Source organism: Pelodiscus sinensis, chromosome 5 (genome assembly GCF_049634645.1).
Source record: "Pelodiscus sinensis isolate JC-2024 chromosome 5, ASM4963464v1, whole genome shotgun sequence".
Lineage (NCBI taxonomy): Eukaryota > Metazoa > Chordata > Testudines > Trionychidae > Pelodiscus > Pelodiscus sinensis.
In genome coordinates this window covers 76,780,113-76,804,477 of record NC_134715.1, presented here as the reverse complement: position 1 = coordinate 76,804,477, position 24,365 = coordinate 76,780,113, and the positions used below count along the sequence as shown (strand labels likewise).

The window sequence follows — 24,365 nt, the reverse complement described above, 5'->3', positions numbered from 1 at the left end:
TTTCTGAAACCTCCTAAAGTGCCTTACAAATTTAGGGCCTGGTATTTTAACATTTACTTATGTAAGCAGCTTGTGCCAAATTGTGATCCAATTTAAAACTGATCCAAACAGCTCCATACAGCCCCTTTTGTAGTGAAGTTTGGTAACTGTTTGACAGTAGCCATTAAGTAGTAATAATCATACAACCGGAGGCAGGGAATGCCACTTAACAAAATGTTAAATCTCCTACACATTATCCTTTGGATGTGGGGAGCCAGAGAGAAGCACTGTATGTGCCAAGTATCAATTTTGTTTTCCGTTTACCTGAGTAGAGTGATCTATTATACATAGTCTACAACTGAACACATACATACAGCTGTATGAATACAAAGTATTCTAGAAAAATGTCTTCTTCAAGAAGAAAAAATAACCAAGATTTCCTCCTTCTCAGAAGGAGACAGCAGAGCATCAGATATTGGGCTGCTTAGTTCATAAACCAATAACATTAGTTTTTCGCAGATGTCAGATTCTTCTTAAAGATTGTTTTCAGGGTTACAGGTTCTCCCACTTACAGCCTAAAACGTGGTATCTGTTCAAACAAAAAAGATTTATCAATACTAGGGCTGTAGTATAGGATGGTTGTTATACACTCATCTTTCTTTCCACCTAAAACCTAGGTAGTTGTATTTTAATTTTAAAATGCTTTGTTCATTTTAACTGAATTTGAAATTTCCATCCAAGTAGAGAGTGACACAAATCAAAGAAAAGATTTATCTATTATAAAGTTGAGGTTTATGCTTGCTTAAACAAATGTGTATAAATATAGCATACTCCCTGGTTAGCGAAAAGGTGACCCAAAATTTAGCATAAAGGATATATTTACTTGCACATCAATATTGTAATGGTTACTAGCCAATAAGAACCTGTCTTAAGGAAAATAAAAGCAATTGTTTTACTTATTAAAGTAATGATTTAAATAGCTTTGATTTAAATCAGTCCACCCTTATCCAATGCACAAAAGTAATTTGGCCCTTTAATAGAACATACATATCTTGAGGCAGCATGTCCTTCTGTTCAACATTAATATTCTGGGTGAACAGTAGCTTTGCCATGTAGGCATATATTTGCAGATGTATGGAATGGCTGTACTTCACTACCACTTATCTATTGCCAAATTCAGGTAATGTACTTAATTACTGAAAGTCTAATATTTCAGAATATTCTGATATGTATTAAACTAGTCCTAGCTAAGTGTCTAATTTTTAGTACTGATCAGTTGCTGGCAATATACAGCCTGTAGGTCACAGCCAGTCTGCCATACTCTTTGAGACTGACAATGCTCTGTGGCCCAGCATACCCTGGAGCAAGCTCCCTGCCTGTTGCACTTCCACATGCGACTCAAAGTGGCCAGCTGCTGAGACCAGCATGCACATCTCTGTATGACACACATCCGTTCTGAGGATTGGGAGGTCTCCATACCCAATCTTCGCAGTTTCCATGGGCTGGAAACTAAAGGCTCAGGCCTCAACCCCCTCTTAAGAATAGCCATACTAGGTCAGACCAAAGGTCCATCTAGCCCAGTATCCTGTCTGCAACAGTAGCCAATGCCAGATGCCACAGAGTGAATGAACAAAACAGAGTCATCAAGTGATCCATCCAGTTACCCCTTCCCAGCTTTTGACACCATTCCTACCCATCCTGGCTAATGGGATCTATCTTTCTCCCCTAATCATCTAACCCAACCTCCATCCCAGAACCACTACTTCCCCCATTAATATCATAGAAAAGTGTGGCCCTTGACCATTTACCAAGTTCTTGGGAGTTCTCCTCTCTAAAATTATTTCCCATCCCTGGTGTTGTCAAACTACATACCATCTGATCGCTTCCTCTTCATGTTTGTGGGTCCCATAATTCCACATGCTCGTTTCTGTCCAGCTGAAGCCTCCCTTGGCAAACCACAATTGTCCTTAAGTGAGTAGCTAGATTGTTCTCTTAGCTTCATATTTTGAGTATTTTTAACAGTTGTGAGGAACTTGGCACATTCCAGAAATCCAAAAGCCCATGCAAGATCTTCTGCTGTTTGTCCATCATTATTGCATAAGCTGAGATGCAAAAGTTAACACACAGTAAATTTCAAATCATCACCATGTAAGAGGAGGCAGTCATCACAATTCTTCAGTAAAAATCTTTATTTCAAGTGCAAAAATAGTTGAGAACTAAGCTACGAAAAAAATTGTCTAAAGTATAAGAGGAAGAATAGTATAACCAATAGAGGAAATGGAACTATAATCAGAAAGCTCCCCTTAGCTACAGTAAAAAGGATTTTCTCTAACCAAAACAAAGACAATGGTATAGTAGACCATGTACTGTGATAAATACTTAAGTACTGCAAGATAGTTTTATGCATTTTTAAATGGGCATGTGCGCTGCGTTTTTTGAACAGGAAACCAAGTTCTACATTAGCATATGTTTCATGTTAACGTATGTTAAGATTTTAGCAAGATCTGAGGGCTAATATTTTAATTAGTTAACTGTAGGTTTTTTTACTTACTCTATTCTAGCATCGGTGGCAACAAGTAGAGCAAGACACTCCAAGCTCCCAACTCTTGCTGCTTTATGAATTGGAGCTTCTCCATGGCAATCCTAAAAAAACCAGAATATAATCTCTTGAAGTGGCAGGAAGATATTAACCAGTTTGAGCACAAACACAAATGTTAGAAATCTAGATAATACCATCTTGATTCAAGACAAAATGATGGGTCAAAAACTATATATACAGTTAAATACAAACATAACTGCTTTATTCATAAGACAGTAGCAGATAATTTTGCAAAATTATCTGTATCTCCTAAAACAACTTTTATACAAAGTGTACTCAAAGCTAGTTGGGAATTTTAACATCAGAAAATGTGAATTTATTGAAACCAAAACTGTTCACAAAACAAGTTTGGATTTGATAAATCTGAAAGTTTAGAAACTAACAAGATGTTCTTGTCTGACACTTTAAAAATGAAAATTTCTGGTCTTCCATTCAAAATGACTTTTCCTGTACAAATTCAAGCTAACTAAAAATAAGCTGTAAACATAAAATTAAAGTGAATTTTTTTGTAATTATCCAAACAATGACTGGGTCTGAAAACATTTAGGTCTGAGAAAATTTGAGATTGGAAAAAAAAAAATCAACCTGCTCTAAAAGTGGGGGGGAGGGCGGAAACCCACTGAACTCCTGAAAATATGTACGAGATGTGGAAACAGTTTCTACACAGCAGGATCTTCCAGCAAAATACAGAGGTAGGAGGTAATCCCATTCATAGTAAAGTTCAGATACACAAGCAAATCACCACAAATGTCTGCCATTGTGTAAGTGTGACTCTTATGCTCTTTGATATAGAGTAGAAAAAGATGTGCCCATTTCCAAGACCCTGATAGAAAGAGGGGTCACTAAAGTGTTCTACCACTGCAAGTCCAGGAGACAAAAGTTTGTTTTGGAGATCTCTGACAAATCTGAATCTGAACACACAGTAACCACAATGAACTTTAAAGTACGTTTTACACAAAGAATAATCCACTTTGAAAATGTTTTCAACTGATTATGGACTGAGGAAGGAGAAAAGGATGTTTCATACCAAAGGCAGAAAATAGTCACAAGCAACTAGTCTGTATATTTAATAGAATCCGTGACAATTAAAGATTTACATAAACAATATACCTTTCATACAATAACATGCCTCAGTGGAAACAGGCATGACAAAACAAAACAGCATAACTTGTACCTGTTGGTTCAGATTAGCTCCCGTTTGCAGTTGCCAAAGTAGGAAAAAAGCGTGTCCGCCACAAGCAGCTAAGTGAACTGGAGACTGACCAAAGCCATCTGCGGGTGCGTTCACCCCAGTTCCTGACTCAAGCAGGAGGCTCAAACCGTCAGACTACAGGTAGAGAAAGACAAGTGTTTTAAAAATACATAACTCCACGTTATCCTTAGACCTGAAAGATAAAATCTGAAGAGATCCTTGATTTCTCCGCTTTCCTCTTCACAGAGTCCCAACAGATCATCTAATATTTGTGTCCCTTTATCATAGACCACTTTATGAGCTTTGTGGGAACGCAAACCACCAACGCGAGAGGGAAACTGTCAAAATCCTATTGACATCAGTGGAATTTGGGCTTAGCAATACCAGTAAAGCTATATATTTCAACCCCCCCTGGATTTCTAACAATGCACAGAAACAACCGCGCAGATTCCTCGGCCCAGCGTCACCTCTGAGCTGCAATCCAGCATCATCAGCATTGACCCCATACGGCGAAGGACTCCCACTATTCTGCGACTACTGCTGCGCTGGAGGGGTAATGGAGGAGAAGACCCGCAGTTCGCCCGTCCCGGATTCTCTGCAGCGCATAACACAAGTCAGAGCCCGGGCTCGCTCGGAAGGGAACCTCCGGTCTGAACTCCCCGCCCACTCAGCTGGGACCCGACTGCTGCACGTACACAAACAGGAACACGTGCAGTTCAACCCGCCTCCTTGTGTAGTGATTGGCTCCTTCTGATGCTTTCTGCAGCTGTGCTGGGCTGGCTCCCCTAGCACGTGTTCCAGCGAACCGTACAAGGCAGGGAGGAGTAGCCGAGGGCTTGTGGCAGGTGGGGCGGCCATGGAGGGTAGTGCAGCTACGCACGTATCACACACAGTCATACACGCACCCCTTCGCTCTCCACTGCAGCCACAGAAGAGGAAGGAAGAAAAACAATTCCTCTAGAGTAATTATTGGCCTCGCTTTGAAAGCGATAGCTAGCTAGACATATGCTCTTTCGTGCACGTATGCGGGGGAAGAGGGAAACAGCCTCTCCGTGAGAAGGATTCTTTGAAAACTCTTGCTGACACAGGTATTTAGAAGTGAATGGTTTTAATCAACCCCCACACTTCTCCACGGTTTTACCCCCAATTTATTTTGAAAACATGCAAGAGTCTAGGATGGCAGTTCTCAAACTTCATTGTGCCATGACCCCATTCTGACAAGAAAAATCACTGCATAACCCCAGGAGGGAACCCAAAACCAAATATATTTGAAATCCACCACCTGAGACCTGCTTTCCCTGGCGGCAGGAAGAGGGGGCAAAGCTGAAACAAGGCTGCCTGTAGGCAGGTGACAGACTTGGGCTTCAGACTTGAGGGAGACCAGGGCCAATGCTAGCCTTGGTCATCCTATTAAAATGGGGTTGTGACTCTCAGTTTGAAAACCCCTGGGCTGTGTCTAGACTGGCAAGTTTTTCTGCAAAAGCAATTGCTTTTGCGAAAAAACTTGCCAGCTGTCTACACTGGCTGCTTAAATTTCCGCAAGAACACTGACTTCCTACTGTCTGAAATCAGTGCTTCTTGCGGAAATACCATGCTGCTCCCGTTCGGGCAAAAGTCCCTTTTGCGCAAAGCTTTTGTGCAAAAGGGCCAGTGTAGACAGCTCACATTTGTTTTGCACAAAAAAGCCCCGATCGTGAAAATGGCGATTGGGGCTTTTTTGCGCAAAAGCGCATCTAGATTGGCACGGACGCTTTTCTGCAAAAAGTGCTTTTGCGGAAAAGCGTCCGTGCCAATCTAGACGCTCTCTTCCGCAAATGCTTTTAACTGAAAACTTTCCCGTTAAAAGCATTTGCGGAAAATCATGCCAGTCTAGACGTAGCCCTGGTCTACAGCTTACAAACAGTTCCAGAGCCCTGGAGAATGAAGTAGAGAAGAGGTGCATGACTAGCTACAGCTGTGCAAAATTACCCATGCTGACCTGATAATACTACTCAATTTATGTGAAGAGACCACCTGGCCACATCTGAATTAGAGAAAAATGGACATGATCTACCTTTCTCAACCAACTGATGCAAGGCTGGTGAGTGATGATCTATGGAAAGGTCGGTGTTCCAATCCATAATCTCAAACTCATTTTTATTAAAAATAAAGTTAGCAAAAATGGAATTTATTTTCAGATCCTCAGTTACTAAATCACAGAAAGGTTCAGATGTTGTCACATGCCATATACACAAAATCAAATTATATACAGATCTATCTCCACTGAAATAAAACAAAGATAGTTACAACCATACCCAGAAACTGTTTCTATTAAGCACAATAGCTTGGCAACCATTTTTAAACATGGAGATATTCTGAACAATTCCAAGGTGTGTGGAGGACATGGTTTTGTCCTTTTAAAGAAATCATACTCTAGACCAGGGGTCTCAAACTCAAGGCCTGCAGGCCATCTACAGTACAGCCTCAGAAGTTCCACAGTCTGGCTTACATGCACACAAGTCCCTGTGGCCCAGGAAGGGTTTCCATAGCCTTCCCCCAAGCCCAGCTCCTGCTCTGCCTCTTCCTGCCCTTTTTCTTCCCGTCCGCTCCCATGCTGCACCCCTTCCCTCGAGCTTCCTCCCTCAAGGGACATAGCCTTGGGGATTACCAGGGATCCTAGCATGGGAAGCAGCAGGCCCTGCCCCCACTACACACAAATCAGGGCCATGGAATCCACAGGAAAGCAAAGTCATTCTGCAGTCTTTGTTCTTCCATAGCAAGCTTTTTTTGACTCCACAACACATGCATACTTGTTTGGTATGCAAGTTACTACTGGCATAACTTTTTAAAAAACAAGGATGACAGCTTCATTTGTTTTGGAAAAACAAAACTGAATGGACTTGGAAGTGAAATCTGACGCCTGAGAACCTTAATAGCGTTAAAGAGAGGTCTAGTTTTACAATACCAATGCATTTATTTTAATAAATAATCTCTCATCTTCCCCCTTCCTACTTAGAAAATTAAACAACATACTGAAATAAAAGCTATGAAAAACAGGTAGGCTATATATGTGTAACAAGGTGCAGAGCTCCAGCTATACATGTGATATACTGGGTTAGTGCATTTACTTCAATGTGTGACCATTTTTATTTGTCATTACAGACATTTGTACAAGTACTGTACTCAGTCTTTTTTCTAAAACTAAACAAATTTATTAAAAACCTCGTGATTTCAAAAGCACAGGTGTGAGTAAATTCAAAAAGTTATGGTTTTCTTAGCAACCATTACAACTGCATATCCAGAAAAACAACAGATTTTTAAGTTTTCCAGTTACAGACTAATACAGCTACCCCTCTGAAATTACATATCCAGAAATGGATTAAGGCTAAATAGGGCATGGTTTACCCCACATTTTAAGTCCCTCCCCGCAATACATTTGCATCACCCTTTAAGCCAAATGTCACCAAGAATATCACACCCTCCCAGGCTGGCCTACTGCAAAACAGATTCTCCCACTCGTCCTACCAGCCACTCAGGATTGACTCTTATCTTCCTCCCATCTAAAAATCCTTGATCTTCCTGCCAAGTTCAGCTCAATCTGGTAGGCATCAGGTTTGCATCAGCCAGTTGTGCTCTGATATTTCTTTTGAGCATAAAAACATCTATCTTTATCTACCCCTACATAAAGTCTAGCACTATATACAATAATACAAAAATGCCTCACAATTACAAGCCCAAATTACAGTTGCTGTGGAAACTTAACTTTTTAAAAACTCTGATGCATTGAAAATTTCATATTTTGCACATTTATAAAGAAATGAAACAGCATAAGACTCGTGCAGTTTTATTTTATACCTACACACATACTTTCAACTAGAGATGTTAGTTATCATGTAGTTCAGCGGTCGCCAACCTTTTAAAGCACAAGATCGCTTTTTGAATTTAAGTGCAATCCAGGATCTACTTCAAACCCAAATACCCTTGCCTGGTCTCCGTCATGCCCCTTCTCTGACGCCCTGCCCCTGCTCACTCCATCCTCCCTCCCTTTCACCAGGCCGCGGCAGAGGACTGGAGCACAGCTTCTGGTCTTGGGCTAAGGGATTTAGAGTGTGAACTGAGCCTGGGGCAGGGAGTTGGGGTGCAAGAGGGGGTTCAGGATACAAACTCTGTAAGGGTGTTAGGGTCCAAGGGGATCAGGGCTAGGACAGGGACTTGGGGTACAGGAGGGGGTTCATGACTGGGGTAGGGTTTCAGGATGTGGGTTCCAACTAGGCACTTCTTACCTTATGTGGCTCCTGGGTGGTGGTGCAGTGGGGCTAAGGCAGGCTCACCCCTGCGCTGGTCCTGCACCACTCAACAGCAGCCAGTAAACTCCCTCCATCCCAAGCCCTGACATTCCCCCCCCTCTCCACACATCCATTCTGTGGAGACAGAATACAGGATGGGAGGGGAGCACCCTGACATCAGTACCCCCCCCCCCTCCCTGCTCTGCACAGCAAGCAAGAGGATCCTGGGGTGGGGGACAGCTCCAAGGCAAAGGGCAGGATATGTGCAGCAATGGGGGAAGGGCAGCTGAATTTGATAGGTGATCCTGACAGGTATGGCCAGAAGCTATCAGAGGCTCCAAGATCTATCGGTAGATCCCGATCTACTAGTTGGTGACTACTGGTGTAGTTGAATAGTCATGTAACTGCATGAAATCTTAGAAGCTACACAACTACTCTATAGTCCCAGGGCCAGGGCCAGAAGCTAGTGCACTCCGGCCCCAATCTCAGGAGGCCCCCTCACATCCCGCACTGCTGCCTCTTTATCAGAGGCAGCAGCACAGAGTGGCAGGCAGAGTTGGTCCACGAGGGGAGACAATTTAAAAATCAGCTCCCCTTGTAGACCGACTGCCTGCCCTCCAATGCTGCTGTCTCTGATACAGAGGTGTCCATGGGCAGTCCCAGCTACCTATGGAAAGAGGCTGCTCTGTGGATGCAGAGCAACTTCTGTCTGCGAAGAGCTCAGACCCTCCTGAGGACAAGGGCTACTGCCGCAAAGCAACCTCTGCTTGCAGCAGGCCCAGACTTACTCATAGCCTCTGTCCATGGGGAGCTCAGAACCCCATGGACAGAGGCTGCTTTGCTGCAGCCTCCCCCTCCCCCTGCTGCTTCCTCTGATAGAGGCAACAGCATGAGGGGGTGGGAGGGCAGGCTGCACTGTGGAGCTGGTGCTGGAGGGAACAGGCTTTTAAGCTGGCTCTCCACAGCACTAGCTCCTGCCTGCCCCCTCCCCTTCACATCTCTGAAGCAGTGCGGGGGTGAAGAGGGAGGCGGATCTGGTGCTTGTGGGGAGCCTGCTTCAAGTCAGCTCCTCACAGGTGCTGGCCTCCTGCTCCTCCCCCACTTGCTGCCTCTGATACAGAGGCAGCAAGCAGGGGGAAAGGGGAGGCAATACATGTAGCTGACAAGATTGACCAATAAGCCAGGGGTGGGGAACCTAAGGCCTGGGAGCCAGATGTGGCCCTTGGCTTGCCTAGATCTAGCTCCTGAGGTTCAGGGCTTCTCCTCAGCATTGGGGAGCTCACGCTGGTGCTCCAGCCCTACCATTGTCCCCCCATGGGGCTGGAGCACACAAAATCTATTAGCCTGGGCCTACCTAGGCTCTGGTGTGCAAGGGGAATGTCTTTCTCCTTCACAGTTGGGGGCAATGTTGGGGATTTCTCACTTGTGTGCTGCCCCTGACTGATTTTTCTGTGGATAAGAGGCCCGCGACCCAAAAAAGGTGCCCCACCCCTGCAATAAGCCTAGGCTTTTTGGTTAATCACATAGTCCATTACATGTTGACATCCCTATTTTCAAGTACCCAAAAAGTATAGAAATACAATATGACTGCTATCCCTGCAGCTGGTCATTGCTTTTGCAGGATGTTCTTTATATTCCATTTGTTAAAGGAAATAATTCTTCATTGCTACAAAATTAATGGAGATGAATTTTACGAAGCTGAAGCATTCCTCCTATATTTCTACTGGTGGCTGCTTTTTCCATTGCTATGGAAACAGATTGCACTGCCAAAAATGAAATGAGCAGCTTTCAAACATTACTTGAAAAGATACATGAAAATGGGAGTTTTAAAACAGTGATTATTTTAAAAACACGTGTAATGCTGTTCAGAGTGGTTCCCAACTGTGAATGCCAACTTTAGCGTATGTTAAAAGCAAGGCAGATACCCCAAACTGGGTGTATATTCTATGATTAGATTTCACCAGTAACAAGTGTGAACTTACCAAAAAATCACAAAATAATCAGATTGTTCTCATACCCAAGAGGTCAGTCACACCAGATCAATCTGTACCTTAGACCTCATGCAAGGGTGGACCTTCAAGGCAATTTAAATAATTGATTTAAATCACCCCAAAACTGATTTAAATCAAGTTTCCCACTGATACTTCTTCACATATTTCTTCAAACAATAATGCAAATCTTATCACTAAAACATGTCAATTTACAGCTCAGCACGGCATTTTACAACATCTAAGACAGCATACTTTGTGTAATTTTCTTAGATAACCTGATTTTTATGAATTTAGGAAACAGTACATAATACTTATTACCTGTGTCAAGCTGCAGATGCAGCAACAGTACATTAGGAATTGTAAGAACTAAATAATACACACAAACACAATAGCGCTTATATTTCATTAAATTAAATCTAAAATGTTACATAAATGTTTCAAGTTCGCAATTGCAGCAGTCTCCTGAGTTGTAGGCTGACAGCTGCCCTTAAACTTTTTTCTAATTTTCAAATTTTATTAACTCAGACAAGTCTTCAGAATGCTAAACATATGGTGTCCTTTAAACTTCTACTTGTCTTCCCAACTCCCATGGTCATTTTGGTGTAGATCTGATTCCAAGTTACCAAAAATGCTAGGAGTGCACTTTATTTTGGAGTAAGCCCCACTGAAAACAAGTATATGATGGGGTTCCTTTGAAAAAGATGAGTTATGCTGAAGTAAAACAGGGAATAGACTTATGTCATCACCATTATGGTCCATAGACATGATGTTCCAAAATAAGAGCCATGTATTATTTAACATGACACTTAGTGACAACTGGCAACTCTAGATTCCTCTTATTGCAACTTTCTGTACCGTATACTTGGGAGACATATTCTAAACCTATCTAATTAATTAAACAAGCTATCAGGATAAGCTAAGCTAAACTTTTTTTTTTCTAGCAACATCCAACACAGCAAACAGCTTTGGAATTTATTTGTCAATCACACTTAGACTAAAATGCATAGAGAGAATCTTGAAGCATGATGCATTGCAAAGTTGATCCACAATCATTCTTCAGGCATATTCACATCTTCATCCACATAATTTTCTCCCAATGAGCAGTTTTCCTTTGATGTTTCATTCTTGCATTTAGGCCCTTCATCTTCTTCTTGCACTGCTTACACTTGACACGCTTTCCTTTTTTCGCCCAGGAAACGAATTTCTTCAAAATATTCCCACATAGGGTTTCTTTTACATCCAGAAGCTACGTCAGTTTTTCTATGGCAAAAGTGTAGGGGAATATAGGAAGCTGTGTGTATGCTGAATAATGTCTTCCCTTTTTCCTTCCAGTCCACTCCACTGTTCCTTTCTATGCTGCCGCTGTCCTTTCCTATATATTATCCCTCTCTGTCTTTAGATCAAGAGAAGGCAAAATACAGCCTCTTGGCCAGATCTGGTCTGCAAGAGCCTCTGCTTAGCTCCCTGCCAGCCTGCCCCCACATGCTGCTCAGAGCAGCTGTCTGAACACTGCAAGTTCTCTCTCTCCTCCCCCCAGCGCAATTTCACAGCTCCCACTGGCTGGCTTCTGGCCAAAGGGAGCTGTCTGTTTGCAGGACAGGCAACACATGAAGTACCCCTTTCCCTCTGAGCTCACAACATTCAGAGCGACACATAACCCCTGCTGCCTACTCTGAGTGGCCTGTGGGGGCATGGAAGGTAGAGAGCCTGGCTGTGGAACTTGCTGGAACTTGCAGGGCAGGGCTGCTGGCCAGGAACCACCCAGGTGAGCACCACCCAGTCAAAGCCTGCCTCTGGCACTTCAGCCCCTCCCTTCCCATACCTGCACCCTTATCCCACGTAACCAAAACTCTCTGAATCTCTGCTCCTGAATCCATACCCTCTTCTAGGCCATGCAACCCCTCTCATACTCCTGCTTCAGGTCACAACCTTAGTTCCCTCTAGGGTGTGAGCCTGCGCAGGTGTACACTAATAATTTTAATCCCACCCATCTCAGTAGAGCCATGCACTCACCTTCCTTGCACGTGGAAGGTAAGCAGCTACTGGTGGAGGTGGGCTTGGTGGGAGAATGGAGGGTCAGGGCTGCATGATGGCTATCCAGCTGCTCCTGAGGTGGGGCCATGTGGCAGGTAGCTGCCCCGTTTTCCAGAGCCACAGCTGCTGCTGAGACTGGGGCCATAGCTGCTCTGGGTGCCGGAGCTGCTCTGGGGGCCAGGACTGTGGGTTGGGGTCTGGGTCTGAGGTGTGGCTGCTCCAGGGGCCAGCTCCAGCCCTTCACCAGGGCAGCATTTAGTGACTTTTTAACCACTGAGAATTGTTACGGTTACACAGTTACTAAAATAAACAATTACTAACATCCCTATCATGTACCCAAGTCTCCTGCCCCAGGTCACAACCACTCCCCTTCACACAAACTCCCTCCCAGATCCCTCCTCCACTCCAGTCCCTTATCTCAAGCTCCCTTTTGCACCCAACCTTCATTCCAGACCCTGCACCTCCTCCATTAATATTATGGAAGAGTGTGGCCTTTGACCCCTTACCAAATTCTTGGAATGGCCTCCCATCAAAAGTTATTGCCCACCCCTGCTTTAGACTATGTCTTAACTAACTCTGCAGTGCCTGGCCCAAATCCACCACAACATAAGCACATGACAAAACATTCCTATCCACTCTAGGTCTGTTTTTGCACGTTTGTCTGCTGAGAAACAGAAATGGAAAGTCCAGAACTTTCAAGAAGCAAGAGCTGGTTGTTAGGCTGGACAAACAAGAGCCATCAATTCATTTGTATGAGACTGTAAGGCTGTGTCTACATTGGCACCCTTTTCCGGAAAAGGGATGCTAATGAGACAAGTCGGAATTGCAAATGCTGCAGGGGATTTAAATATCCCCCGCGGCATTTGCATGAACATGGCTGCCGCTTTTTTCGGGCTCGGGGCTTTGCCGGAGAAAAGCGCCCATCTAGACGGGATCTTTCAGAAAATAAAGCCTTTTCTGGAAGATCCCTAATTCCTCTTAAAATCAGGAATAAGGGATCTTCCGGAAAAGGCTTTATTTTCTGAAAGATCCCGTCTAGACGGGCGCTTTTCTCCAGCAAAGCCCCGAGCCCGAAAAAAGCGGCAGCCATGTTCATGAAAATGCCGCGGGGGATATTTAAATCCCCCGCGGCATTTGCAATTCCGACTTGTCTCATTAGCATCCCTTTTCCAGAAAAGGGTGCCAATGTAGACACAGCCTGGCTACGTCTACACTGGCCCCTTTTCCGGAAGGGGCATGTAAATTTCACGAGTCGTCGTAGGGAAATCCGCGGGGGATTTAAATATCCCCCGCGGCATTTAAATAAAAATGTCCGCCGCTTTTTTCCGGCTTTTAAAAAAGCCGGAAAAGAGCGTCTAGACTGGCCCCGATCCTCCGGAAAAAGTGCCCTTTTCCGGAGGCTCTTATTCCTACTTTGAAGGAATAAGAGCCTCCGGAAAAGGGCACTTTTTCCGGAGGATCGGGGCCAGTCTAGACGCTCTTTTCCGGCTTTTTTAAAAGCCGGAAAAAAGCGGCGGACATTTTTATTTAAATGCCGCGGGGGATATTTAAATCCCCCGCGGATTTCCCTACGACGACTCGTGAAATTTACATGCCCCTTCCGGAAAAGGGGCCAGTGTAGACGTAGCCTAAGTGTAAGTGTAGTGTGTTTGCGATAAGATTTAATTGTAACTATTGTTTTTAAATGAGAAATGTAGTATTTTATTGATGATTTAAAAAAATATATAACCTGCCATTAGAAGACACAAACTGGTATCTGGGGCTTCTCGTAACTGTTACATTAGCTCTTAAAGCAAACAATCCTCTCATAATTATTGTAATAAACTTTGAGTCAGAAACTTACCAAACTCAGGAGCAGCTTCTGTCTCCTCTGGGTTTGCTGTAGGCTTGTTCCTTATGGGTAGGGAATATCAAACAGTTCCTCTGAGTTTGGACCCAGAATTTGCTGTTGATCCCATCCCACAGCCTGCTGCTCACTTGGAGCCTGATTCAGCTCCCATGATTGTTCAAGGGACAGTACGTACCATCTTTGCTCACCAGGTCATCATACACCACTGTGACCTCTATGCTGGGGTCAGTGCCCAGTACCTGGCAGAACTCATAAAACAGGTAGGAAGCTGCTAGATTGCCTCAGATGTGGTTCTGGTCCCTATTCTTGTACTTGCTTTTGAATCTGCCCCCTGCACTGGTCACCAGTCTAGAAAATTTGCAAGGCTACCAGCTGTTTAGTTATCTGCTGGTACAGGTGGTCATTCCTAGTACTTTTGCTAAAGTCAACAGTTATACTGGCCTTGCAACAGAAATTCGCCACAATCTGGCTGAGTTTCCATGACCAAGAAGCAGCATGCCCCACAAAAGGTTTGTTCTGTATGTTCAGGGGCGGATGAGAATTTTGCAGGGCCTCTCTTTGGAGACAAAATAGAAAAAAGGCATCAAATGCGCAAATTGAAGGCTATTTTTCATATTAAATGTGAATTGGGTAAATTTGATAGAAACTTAATTTAGTTGGATAATTGTTATTTTAATTATATTGTAATTCATTCTTAAACAAAATTCTGCATTAATAATTAAACATTTTAATTTGTATTTAAGTCTACTATAGCTATCTAGATCTTTTGGCAGCACATTCTTCAATTATGTCAGTAAAGTTCATTTCTTTACACAGGTCATTTTCAATACAGTAATCGAAAGACCTACAAAACGCTCCTGGCTCACAGTAGATTCTCTTTGGCTGCCCATGGCTGGTATTTGCCAGGCAGCGTTGGGTGTTCCGCAGCCAGGCAGCATTGGGACTTGTGGGGGCCAGGTGGAGTGTGGGTTTTGAGACTTGGGGGGGGCAGAGGGCGTGTGGGTGTTGGGGCTTGAGGGGGCAGGCAGCGTTGGGTGTTGGGGGGAGGCAGCATGTGGCTGTTGGGACTTGGGGGGCCAGGCAGCATTAGGTGTTGGGATTTGGGGGGGGGACAGGTAGTGTGTGGGTGCTGGGATTTGGGACTTGGGGGGGAAGGCAGTGTGTGGTTACTCGGGTTGGGGGCAGGCAGGGTGTGGCTATGTGGAGGATGGCGGCACAGATGGGCCATAGGGAGGACCAGCGGGCAGGGGTGTCTGACTCATCAGACAGGCCAAAATTACCATTTCAGCCTCTCGAACAGCTCCTGGCTGGGCGGGGGCAGCTGGCAACTCCCCCTGCTTCCAGGGACACGTGTGTGTGCGGGGGCGCTGTCTGTTCAGCTGGATCGCATTGCACCCACGAGTGGGGGCAGGTGGGGACTGGCGGGAGGAGATGATGTCTCTCTGGCAGGCAGGTCACTCTGCCCCCGGGTGTGGCGGGAAAAGAGTCTGGGCTCCCCCTGGGGGGGAGAGACCGCACCACCCCCAGCCTCTCTCTGGGCAGGGCAGGAGAGTGGAGCAGCGGGATACCCAGGCGCCATGGGCAGGCGTCACCCTTTGCCTCCATGACAATGAACCGCTGCCGCGCGCACCACTGGCTAATGGAGCCACTCGTGGACTTGCAGCGAAGGGCAGTGGCGGAGGCAGCTCCAGTAGAGAAGGGCAGCAGTGGCAGATATGCGAGCAGGGCTGGCGCGGGGCCTATTGAAGCGCGAGGCCCATGGCAGCTGCCCCGCTCGCCCTGCCCTATATCCGCCGCTGCGTATGTTTGTTCTCCATTGAAAATGCAAAAGGCTCTCCAATGATGTTTTTGCTGCTTACTGATTAGGAAACAATCGAAAAGTTCAGTGGGTCTAACAGCCTCGCCAGGTCCCTGGATAAGGCAGGGGAGGTTCTACTCTGCATCCCCAGAAGGTGAAGGGCCTCCGGTAGAAATGTAATGTTTGGGGCTAGGCAGCTCTCAGCACTGTGCGGGGCTCCAGCAGCGATTTAAAGGACTTAGGGGCGGTGGTTCCCAACCTGTGCTCTGTGGACCTCTGGTGGTCTGTGGTGGTACTGGAGGGAGTCTGTGGAAAGTTTAAAAAGGATTGGGACCACTGTGGTGGGACTGATCCTTACTTTTCTTTTTCTTTTTCTTTTTTTTTTTTTGTATTTCTTTCCTTACTTTTCTTTTTTTTTTCATCCCCCAGGGAGAGGGGTCTGTGAAATTTTAATAGATTGAAAAGCCTGGATATTAGGAAAAACTATTTCATTAGGAGGGTGGTGAAGCACTGGAAAGGGTTACCCAGGGAGGTGGTGGAATCTCCATTCCTAGAGGTTTTTATGTCCTGGCTTGACAAAGTCCTGGCTGGGATGATTTCGTTGGGGTTGGTCCTGCTTTGGGCAGAGGGCTGTACTCAAAGACCTCCTGAGGTCTCTTCCAGCCCTAGGACTCTATTCCATGATTCTAAAAGGGGTCTGTATGCTCAAAAAGGGTGGAAACCACTGGCTTAGGGCTCTGGCTGCTACCTCAACTCTGGGCCCTTTTGTATCACCAGGCCCTATGGCAGTTGCCCCCTTTACATCTCCTGTCAGTGGGTCTGGAAGGGTTAATGGCTACTTACTGTGTTACTGCTGCATGACAATGGGATGTGGCTTCCATTTTTAACTGATTGAATTTGAGATTTTTGGAATAGAGAAGACTAAAGAAATAGGCCCATAGGCCTGTGGGATGCTTTCTGGCACACTCCTAGGATGCAAGTCAGGAGGGGCTGCATCTGCAAAGCAACTGACAGCTCTCACACTCACTCTTGTGTCCAATCAGCATGTACCTCACTTCATGTGCATGTTACGTTAGTAATATTGCTAGGAAAAAAACGTTGCAGATGGAAATCACTGGTATCTGGCAACCCTGCTCATAAGCAACATTAACAAATGTCACACAGTAGCCCAATGGGGGCCTCAGGTTGCTCACCACTGCTGTGAGAAAAGACCACAGGTCTCCTAACCTTTCTTTTTATTGTGGGTACTTGTTAAGCAGCTAAGCCCATTTTCACTTTCTCCCAAAAGGAGAGAATTTTTCTCACCGCCCTCCCCCTCCTCGCTTCCCCCTTTCTTGTTTGGTTTCAACTCTTGAACACATACAGTTAAAATCTTTATCATACCTCTTATGCATGCAAGTGTCTCACTATCGCACTGACACCTGGTGGGCTCTCCGCCCATCTTCCCTAGGGATCCCCACTTGCTAAGGTGTGGATGCCCTGTGCATCACACCAACAGCCCCCTCCCTCCATGTGAGCTGCGACATCCACCGGCAAGCAGCCACCCGCCGCCCCAGCTCCCTTCTGGCGGCTCTGCTGCCCGCACTCTGTGCCGCTCCCCCTTTGCCCTGTGAGGCAGGTGCGCTCCTCCGCCCCCACCCGCTGCACCTGTTTTGGGACGAGTGAAGGGCAGAGCCGCGGGCTGACAGGACCCAGCCTGTCCTGGCAGCGCAGCACCACCAGGGGGCGCGCGGCAGCGGCGTCCGCGAGGCGCAGGGAGCTCGCGGGCACCCGGGGCGACAATCGTTACCTGGCAACGGAGAGCGGGCGGAGTCAGGGCGAGGCGCGAGGGTGGTGGGCGGCCGGATGGGTCCCCGCGGCGGACACAGGGAGTCGCGCGCGACATCCCGCGGGCTTCGAGGGGTCCTAGCGCGCAGCGCCGTGCTCGGCCGCGGGGGTACAGCCCGGCCCAGCTCTGCCCGGGCAGCGGGACCGGGGTGCCCGTTGCGCGGCGGCCCCAGGGGCGAGATGAAGCTGAGCAGCGAGGCGCTGCCCCGGCCGCGCAGCTCGGAGACCGTCCTGCAGAGCATCGCCCGGCCCGGGAGCCGCCCCGAGCTGAGCAAGCAGCCAGGGAAGGGGACGGGGAGGGACGCCTGCAGCCCCCGTTCGCGCCGGCAGCCAGGTGGGTAGCCGTGGTGGGGCTGGTGCCCAGCCCCGCGCCTGCCTAAGGCTCTGGGAGGGAATTGGGGTGCTGGGTGCAGGCCCTCGAGAGGGGGTGGGGGTAAAGGTGCACTGCAGGGAGGGGTGCACGCTACGGCAGGGCATGGGATGCAGGGGGAAGAGGGGCACTTACTTGAGGCACCCCCTCTGCCAGCAGCTCCTAAGCTGTTGCCTGTAGCTACTGGCCCCACAGCTCCCATTGGCCACAAGGGCGCTCAGGGCGAGGGCTGCGCTTGGAGACACCCGCACTCTCTCATGGTCAGCGGATGCAGGGACATGCCACTGTTAAATAGTGTAGTAAATAACATTTTTATCAACTACATGATTAGAGGATAAGGGAAGGCCAGCTCATGCTGGGTCCAGGACCTACCCCCTGCTTCGACTCTGTAGTTTAAATGTAGTGAGAGCTGGGTGCACAAACAGACAGGCTCTTACTACATTTAAACTACATAGGCACAGTGGGGTTAGGTCCCGGACTCAGCACAGTTGGAACTGGGCAATCCCGGCTCAGTCCCAGCTTGCACCAAGTCCAGCATCCTCTGCAGCCCCCCATGGATAGGGGCTGCTGCCAGAGCAGCCTCTGCCCATGGCCAGCCCAGGCCTCTAGACAGGGGCTACTTTGCAGCAGCAGCAGCAGCAGCAGCCTCTGCCTGCAGAAAGCCTGGGCCTGCTGCCAACAGAGGCTGCTTCATGACAACCGCCCCTGCCCCCCACCCACGCTGTAGCACCACAGAAACACTGCTGGGAGTAACTGGCTTTTAAGCTAGCTCCCCCCCCTTGCTGCCTCTGATATAGAGGCAGGAAGGGGCAGAGGAAAGTGATTAGTCAAGTAGTTGACTTGACTATTCATTTACATCCCTAGCTTACATCTATCTCACAACAGCTATTTCAGTAATTAAATTGACTGTTCATGTCCATGCTGTCCTCCTGCCAGTGGTGCATATACTCACCACTAGCATGTGCACCAACTTAAATGGGACATGGCTGGGGGCTGACATGCTGAGCTGTTAGCCACTTGCAGGGTTGACAGCTGGAGCTGCACTACCCTGGGGCAGAGAGCTGGAATTGTCAGCTCCATACTGAATGCCAGTGCCCCACTGCCCTGGGCTGAGTGGGTCTGCTGACCAGGGGAAAGAGGGCACCTGCCCTGGGGCTTAGCAATTAAAAAGGGCCCAGGGCTCCCACCTGTTGCCAGTACTGCAGGAGTGGCAGCAGCTGGAACTCCGGGGCCTTTAAATTGCTGCCAGAATGCATGGTCTAAGTGGTTTTCATGGGGGGAATGGCTTCCCCAGTCCTGCCCCTTCTGCCCAAGGCATTGCCCTTTTAGTGAATGAGTTACCTCAGCAGAAGCGACATTTGGATTTTGATTAATTACACCCATGGGATAGGCTCTCCTTTTGGTGTAATAGGATCTTCACTGAAATGCAGAGCAGCACAACTACATTGGTGATTTCACCTTGATTTTATTACATATGTGTGGCTACGTCTACACTGGCACGTTCTTGCGCAAAAACTCTTTTGTCGAAGAGTTCTTCTGCAAAAACTCTTCCAGAAGAGAGCGTTGACACTAGCATGTGCTTTTGCGCAAGAGCATCCATGCAAGTGTAGACGCTCTCTTGCACAAGAAAGCTCTGATGGCCATTTTAACCATAGGGCTTTCTTGTGTAAGAAATTCATGTTGCCTGTCTACACTGGCCTTTTCTGGAAGAGCTCTCGCGCAAGAGGGCTTATTCCTGAGCGGGAGTGTTAGAGTTCTGGCGCAAGAAGCCCTGATTTTATACATTAGAACGTCAGTTTACTTGCGCAAGAACACGTGGCCACTGTAGACAGGCTGCAAGATTTTGCACAAGAGCGGCCGCTTTTGCGCGAGATTGCGCCAGTGTAGACACAGCCACAGTGATGAGGAATGTCATGACCATGAGGATTAGCCAGCAGCCTGGGGACTAAGGGGTTAACTATGTCCCTATACCTAACCAGGTAGCAGGCAGCCAATAGAAATGCAAATAGGAATTTCAAACTGGGACAAATGAATTTTTGGTTTTTCCCTGAGCAGTTTCTCTCCAGATACTGAGGGAGACAGACATGTCTCTCTCTCCAAGAAAAGACTCTTCACTATCTGTAGGTAGGGTGAAATTTAGATAAATCCGTTACGTTTTATGGTTTGGGAATGGGAAGCTGATGTCTGTGCATTTAAAAATGGGGTTTTCTCTCCTTTATAACTAAGCTTTTGGCCCCTCGGTGTTCCCCATTAGTATATTAATTGGTGACTTTTCCATCTAGTCATTATGCTTGTAACAGGAGTATTGTGGTGATAAAAAAAAAAGAGAGAACTTTTATTATTAACCTGGTATTGGTTAATTTTTGTGTGTCCTGGTTTTACTTTAGGGCTGAGATTTCCCAAGTGATCTCTTACCTGGTTTTCTAACCATTACTTGGGTGGTGGCAGTGGACTTTTATCCCCAAAATCTAGGTTTTTAAGATTTTGGGGGAAAGCTTTATACCAAAGCCTGGAAAGAAGGTTTTGGGGTTGCTTTTGTGGGCCCCCACTTCTGCACTTATCGTGCCAGACTGGGGATTTAGCCTTGACAAGGAACATGAGACTTTATTGTCTTGGGCTACATCTACACTGCGGAGCTATTTCGAGATACTGGAAGTATCACAAAATAGCTATTTTGTATCTTTTGAGCAAGCCCGTTATTTTGAAATATGACGGGCTCACTATTCTGACATCCCTGTAAGCCTTGTTCCACGAGGAATAAGGGCTGTTTCAGAATAGCGCTCTATTTTGAAAGTAATTTGAAATAAGCTACGCAATTTGTGTAGCACACATTGCGTAGTTTATTTTGAGCTCTGGGTGCAGTGTAGAGGCACCCATAGAGATTAGTGTTGACTGAAGTAAAACAGAAATCAGTGATAATATTCACTGAAGCACAAAGTCATTCTTGGTACATGACATTAAAGAAGGTAGATTGCCATGTCAAGCAGTGGCAGTTTGACTGTCTGCATAACCTTTCCTGAAGCCCTTATCCTGTGGCACCTTAAAGATTAACAGATTTATTTGGAAAAACTTAATAAACAACAAATAGTCTGGTAGCACTTTAAAGACTAACAAAATATGTAGCTGGTATCATGAGTTTTCGTGGGCACAGCCCACTTCTTCAGATGACTGGAGTGTCAGACCAGTCATCTGAAGAAGTGGGCTGTACCCACGAAAGCTCGTGATACCATCTACATGTTTTGTTAGTCTTTAAAGTGCTACCAGACTATTTGTTGTTTTTTAAGTTTTTCTTGTTACAGACTAACTTGGCTACCTGTCTGAAAGATTTATTTGGGTATAAGCTTTTGTGGTTAAAAACCACTTAGTTGCATGCTGTATAGACCTCATGATTGCTGGGAAAAATGTGCGCTAACCTGAACTGATTGTTGCCTTCTGGATCAGAAGCAATACATCAAATAAAAAAAACACAGAGTGTATTGCTTTTTAAAGTCTGATGATTTTTAAGCCAGTCTCGTACACTTAAGCAGGCCCAGCAATTTATGAAGACTTTTAGCTTGGCAGTATTGGGGTGAGTTTGTTCTCCCTTTTTACTTGAAATGCTTGCAGAAAATATGAAGGTTCTGGAAGCAGATAAATGGGACAAAATATTCAAGAGGAATAGCCATTTTTTCATTGTATGATCTTCTAATTTCTCCCCCCTCCCCTTTTTTCCTGCTCCAGTTCAATGTAGTCTCTCTTCTTTCCATTTATAAGCATGTTAACTTAGCTCCCCTGGCTGCCTGTAATTCTTTACTGTTCCCCTCCTGTTTCTGATTCTACTGATTCTTCCATTTTCTGTTGTCAGAAATAAAGATTTCACCATTAAAATTAGTAAAGTATGATGTACTTGATTAAAAGCTCAGCTTGTTCACAAAATTTTACTATAATCAGAAAAAGATCTTACTCAGTTGGGAAAGTCATAAAAAGGCATTGAGAGTATCATAACTGAGATTTTATTAATAAAAATAATTCTTTGCACTTATATAACTCCTTTCACCTGACAAATTTAAAATGCTTTTTAAGCACAGTCTCAAAATAATCCTGATGTTATCATCACTCCCATATTCGACACAGACTTGCATAGAAATGAAGTGACTTAAGATCATATAGCAAGTCAGTGGCAAACCTTGGGAGATCTAGGGTAAAATTTTCAAAAAAAGCCTAACAAACTTAAGAGTCAGAGGATCAAATTTTCAAAGGTATTTAGGCTATGAAGGTACAGATATTCACCTAGTGAGATTTTCAAAGTGCCCAAGAAGATGGACACTTAATTAAATAGGATTTTAATGTGTAACTTGCTAGGCTCTGAAAAGCCCACTTAGGGACATATCTGTATCTTGAAGCACATCAATACCTTTGAAAATCTAGCCTTGGAGTCTCATTTTCAGAGTGACTTTGGCTCAGATCCTCAAGGATACTTAGGCATTGCAGTGCTTAGCCCCGTATGCAGTGTGTCCCTGAGGAATTTTGAGCCTTGAGCTAGGCATCCTATAAATATATTGAGAGAGTTAGGCCCTTACAGAAGCAATTTCAAAAGCCAGCTAGCTGAATGGGGAGTAACATAAGATAGCCAGAAGAGAACTTTGGAGAAGGGGATATACACGTCTATGCAGTAGACCTGGTGCAACTGACTGGAGGCCAAACATATGCACTTCCCTCTGCTTGGGTTCACCAGCTTTTCTTCTGGAGTTAGCACCTAAATCAGGTCAATCACTTAGGTACCTCATGCCCTAGCATATGAAACAATGTCTCTCCTTCCTTTTCTCTTTCTTAGTCTCTGTAAGGCCCATCTCCTGCAACATATTTAAAGTAAGGATGTTATAATGCGGTTAATTGACTAGTCGACTAGTCAATGGAATTTCCATACACTAGTCGATAGGCACTTCCACATTCCTCCTTTGAAATGTACAAGAGCCCCTACTGGGACTCTTTTACATTTTAAAGGAGGAATGCGGAACTCTGCATATAGCCCGGGGCCAGTGGGAAGTCCCACTGACTCAAGGCTGCACGTGGGTGTTTGCTTTGAAATGCACAAGAATCCTCAGTGGGGGCTCTGGTGCATTTCAAAGCCATGGAGCCCAGGGTCAGTGGGGGACTGAGTTCCCCGCTGACCCCAGGCTCCATGCTGTACTGCATGCCGCTAGGGCTCCGGGTTCCACGCAACACTTCACTGGAACTCGGGGTCAGCTGAGGACTCCTCAGCTGACTCCAGGCTCCCAGCAGCATTTCCCCAGAACCTGGGATCAGCTGGGGAGTCCCAGGATCAGCTGGGGTTTTGCTGCCACGGGGAGCCTGGCATCAGCTGAGAGTCCCCAGCACATCCCGGGTTCTGGGGAAATGCCGCGGGAAGCCCAGGATCAGCTGGGGAGTTCCCAGTTGATCTTGGGCTCCACTGCTGCCCCTTTGAAAGGCATACAGGCAGCATTTTAAATGGGCAGCTGATGCACAGCTTGAAGTACACCTCCTCCCCCTCCCCTTCCCCCAACCTTTGCTGCTTCTATTTTATAGAGGCAGAAAAGTGGCGGGGGGGAATATCAACTAGTCAAAATACTATCTGATAAGCAAATGCTTATCAGATAGTCGACTAGTTGACTAGTCTTTTGCATCCTTAACTTAAAGTAGATGTACTATTGTGCCTACGTGGAGCCCCAGGCACCAGATTGAAAGATCAGGGTTTAAAATGATATTTCCTGATTTGGCTGTCAGTTTCGAATGGAGTTTTTAATCATCTGTAAATTGACTGATATCTTCTGTTTAGCTTAGATCTTAATTGATTCCAAACATTAGCAATTCATGTTTACATGGCAGATAATCTTTGTACAGTAGAGTTCTGATAATCTGGCACCCTTGGGACCCAGGGGGTGCCGGATTATCGGATATGCCGGAGTATCGGGAGGTACTCCGGCGGGGTGCCGTGAGGGGTCTCCCGGGACCCGCACTGCGTGGAGGGGGGGAAGGTTGGCGGGGAACAGCATGGCGAGGGGCGAACCCTCCACTGTATTGCAGGGAGGCGGTGGAAGCCCCGCACAGCTGGCTCGCAAGTGGCGGTGGCGGAGAGGGGGCAAGAGGAAGGCAGCTGTTTAAGGCGGGCGGGCGGGGAACACTGCCTGCCTCTCGCCCCCTCTCCGCCACCGCCGCTTACAAGCCGGCAGCTGAGTTTCCCCGCTTGCAAGCCGGCTGCATGGGGCTTCCACCGCCTCCCCGCAACACAGCAGAGAGTTCGCCCCTCGCCACGCCCCCTCTGCTCCTCCCGCCCGCCTGCGTTAAACAGCTGCCTGCCTCTCGCCCCCTCTCCACCGCTGCCTCTGGGCAGCTCCAATTATCCAGCTGGCTGTAGCACTTCTGGGTTCCAGTTGGTGCTGGACTATCAGGAGTGCCGGATCACTGGATGTCAGACAATTGGAGTTTTACTGTATAAGGGA

General features: G+C 46.5%; 2 protein-coding genes across 19 annotated transcripts in view; one reads left to right on the top strand and one right to left on the bottom strand.

Annotated features, from left to right (window-relative positions):
* Window positions 1-25: 25 nt before the first annotated feature.
* On the bottom strand, window positions 26-17,592 carry ANKRD37 (ankyrin repeat domain 37). 3 transcript variants are annotated; one of them, XM_075930337.1, is made up of 6 exons: window positions 17,355-17,592; window positions 13,904-13,953; window positions 3,753-3,905; window positions 2,531-2,622; window positions 1,852-2,081; window positions 26-568 (listed from the first exon to the last, which is right to left on the bottom strand). In XM_075930337.1, the coding sequence occupies exons 1-6, from the start codon at window positions 17,590-17,592 to the stop codon at window positions 555-557; spliced, it is 777 nt and encodes a 258-aa protein (XP_075786452.1). In that variant the 3' UTR covers window positions 26-554. The 3 variants fall into 3 exon arrangements, with proteins under 3 accessions (XP_075786452.1, XP_075786453.1, XP_006128539.1); XM_075930338.1 differs by lacking the exon at window positions 17,355-17,592 and adding an exon at window positions 17,091-17,316; XM_006128477.4 differs by lacking the exons at window positions 13,904-13,953; window positions 17,355-17,592 and adding an exon at window positions 4,238-4,488.
* Window positions 17,553-24,365, top strand: part of LRP2BP (LRP2 binding protein) — a 20,093-nt gene continuing 13,280 nt past the window's right edge. For 12 of the 16 annotated variants that reach the window (XR_012904273.1, XR_012904270.1, XR_012904268.1 and 9 more), the window contains exon 1: window positions 17,553-17,868. Coding sequence is in view for 7 of the 16 variants with exons in the window: in XM_075930328.1 (XP_075786443.1) it covers window positions 17,553-17,868 (316 nt within the window). In the remaining 9 variants the exon portion in view is untranslated. Of the gene's footprint in view, window positions 17,869-19,972; window positions 20,029-24,365 lie in introns of those variants that run through there. The other 4 variants (XM_075930335.1, XM_075930336.1, XM_075930334.1 and 1 more) reach the window with 4 other exon arrangements.

What these genes read in the sequence shown, in the direction of transcription:
- ANKRD37 (XM_075930337.1), bottom strand. Translation starts at nt 17,592, where the DNA reads ATGTCGCGCGCGACTCCCTGTGTCCGCCGCGGGGACCCATCCGGCCGC. An exon ending in CTTCACTCGTCCCAAAACAG is followed by an intron (nt 13,954 to 17,354) that starts GTGCAGCGGGTG and finishes CCTACCCATAAG; the next exon opens with GAACAAGCCTACAGCAAACC. An exon ending in GCCACCGATGCTAGAATAGA is followed by an intron (nt 2,082 to 2,530) that starts GTAAGTAAAAAA and finishes TTTGCATCTCAG; the next exon opens with CTTATGCAATAATGATGGAC.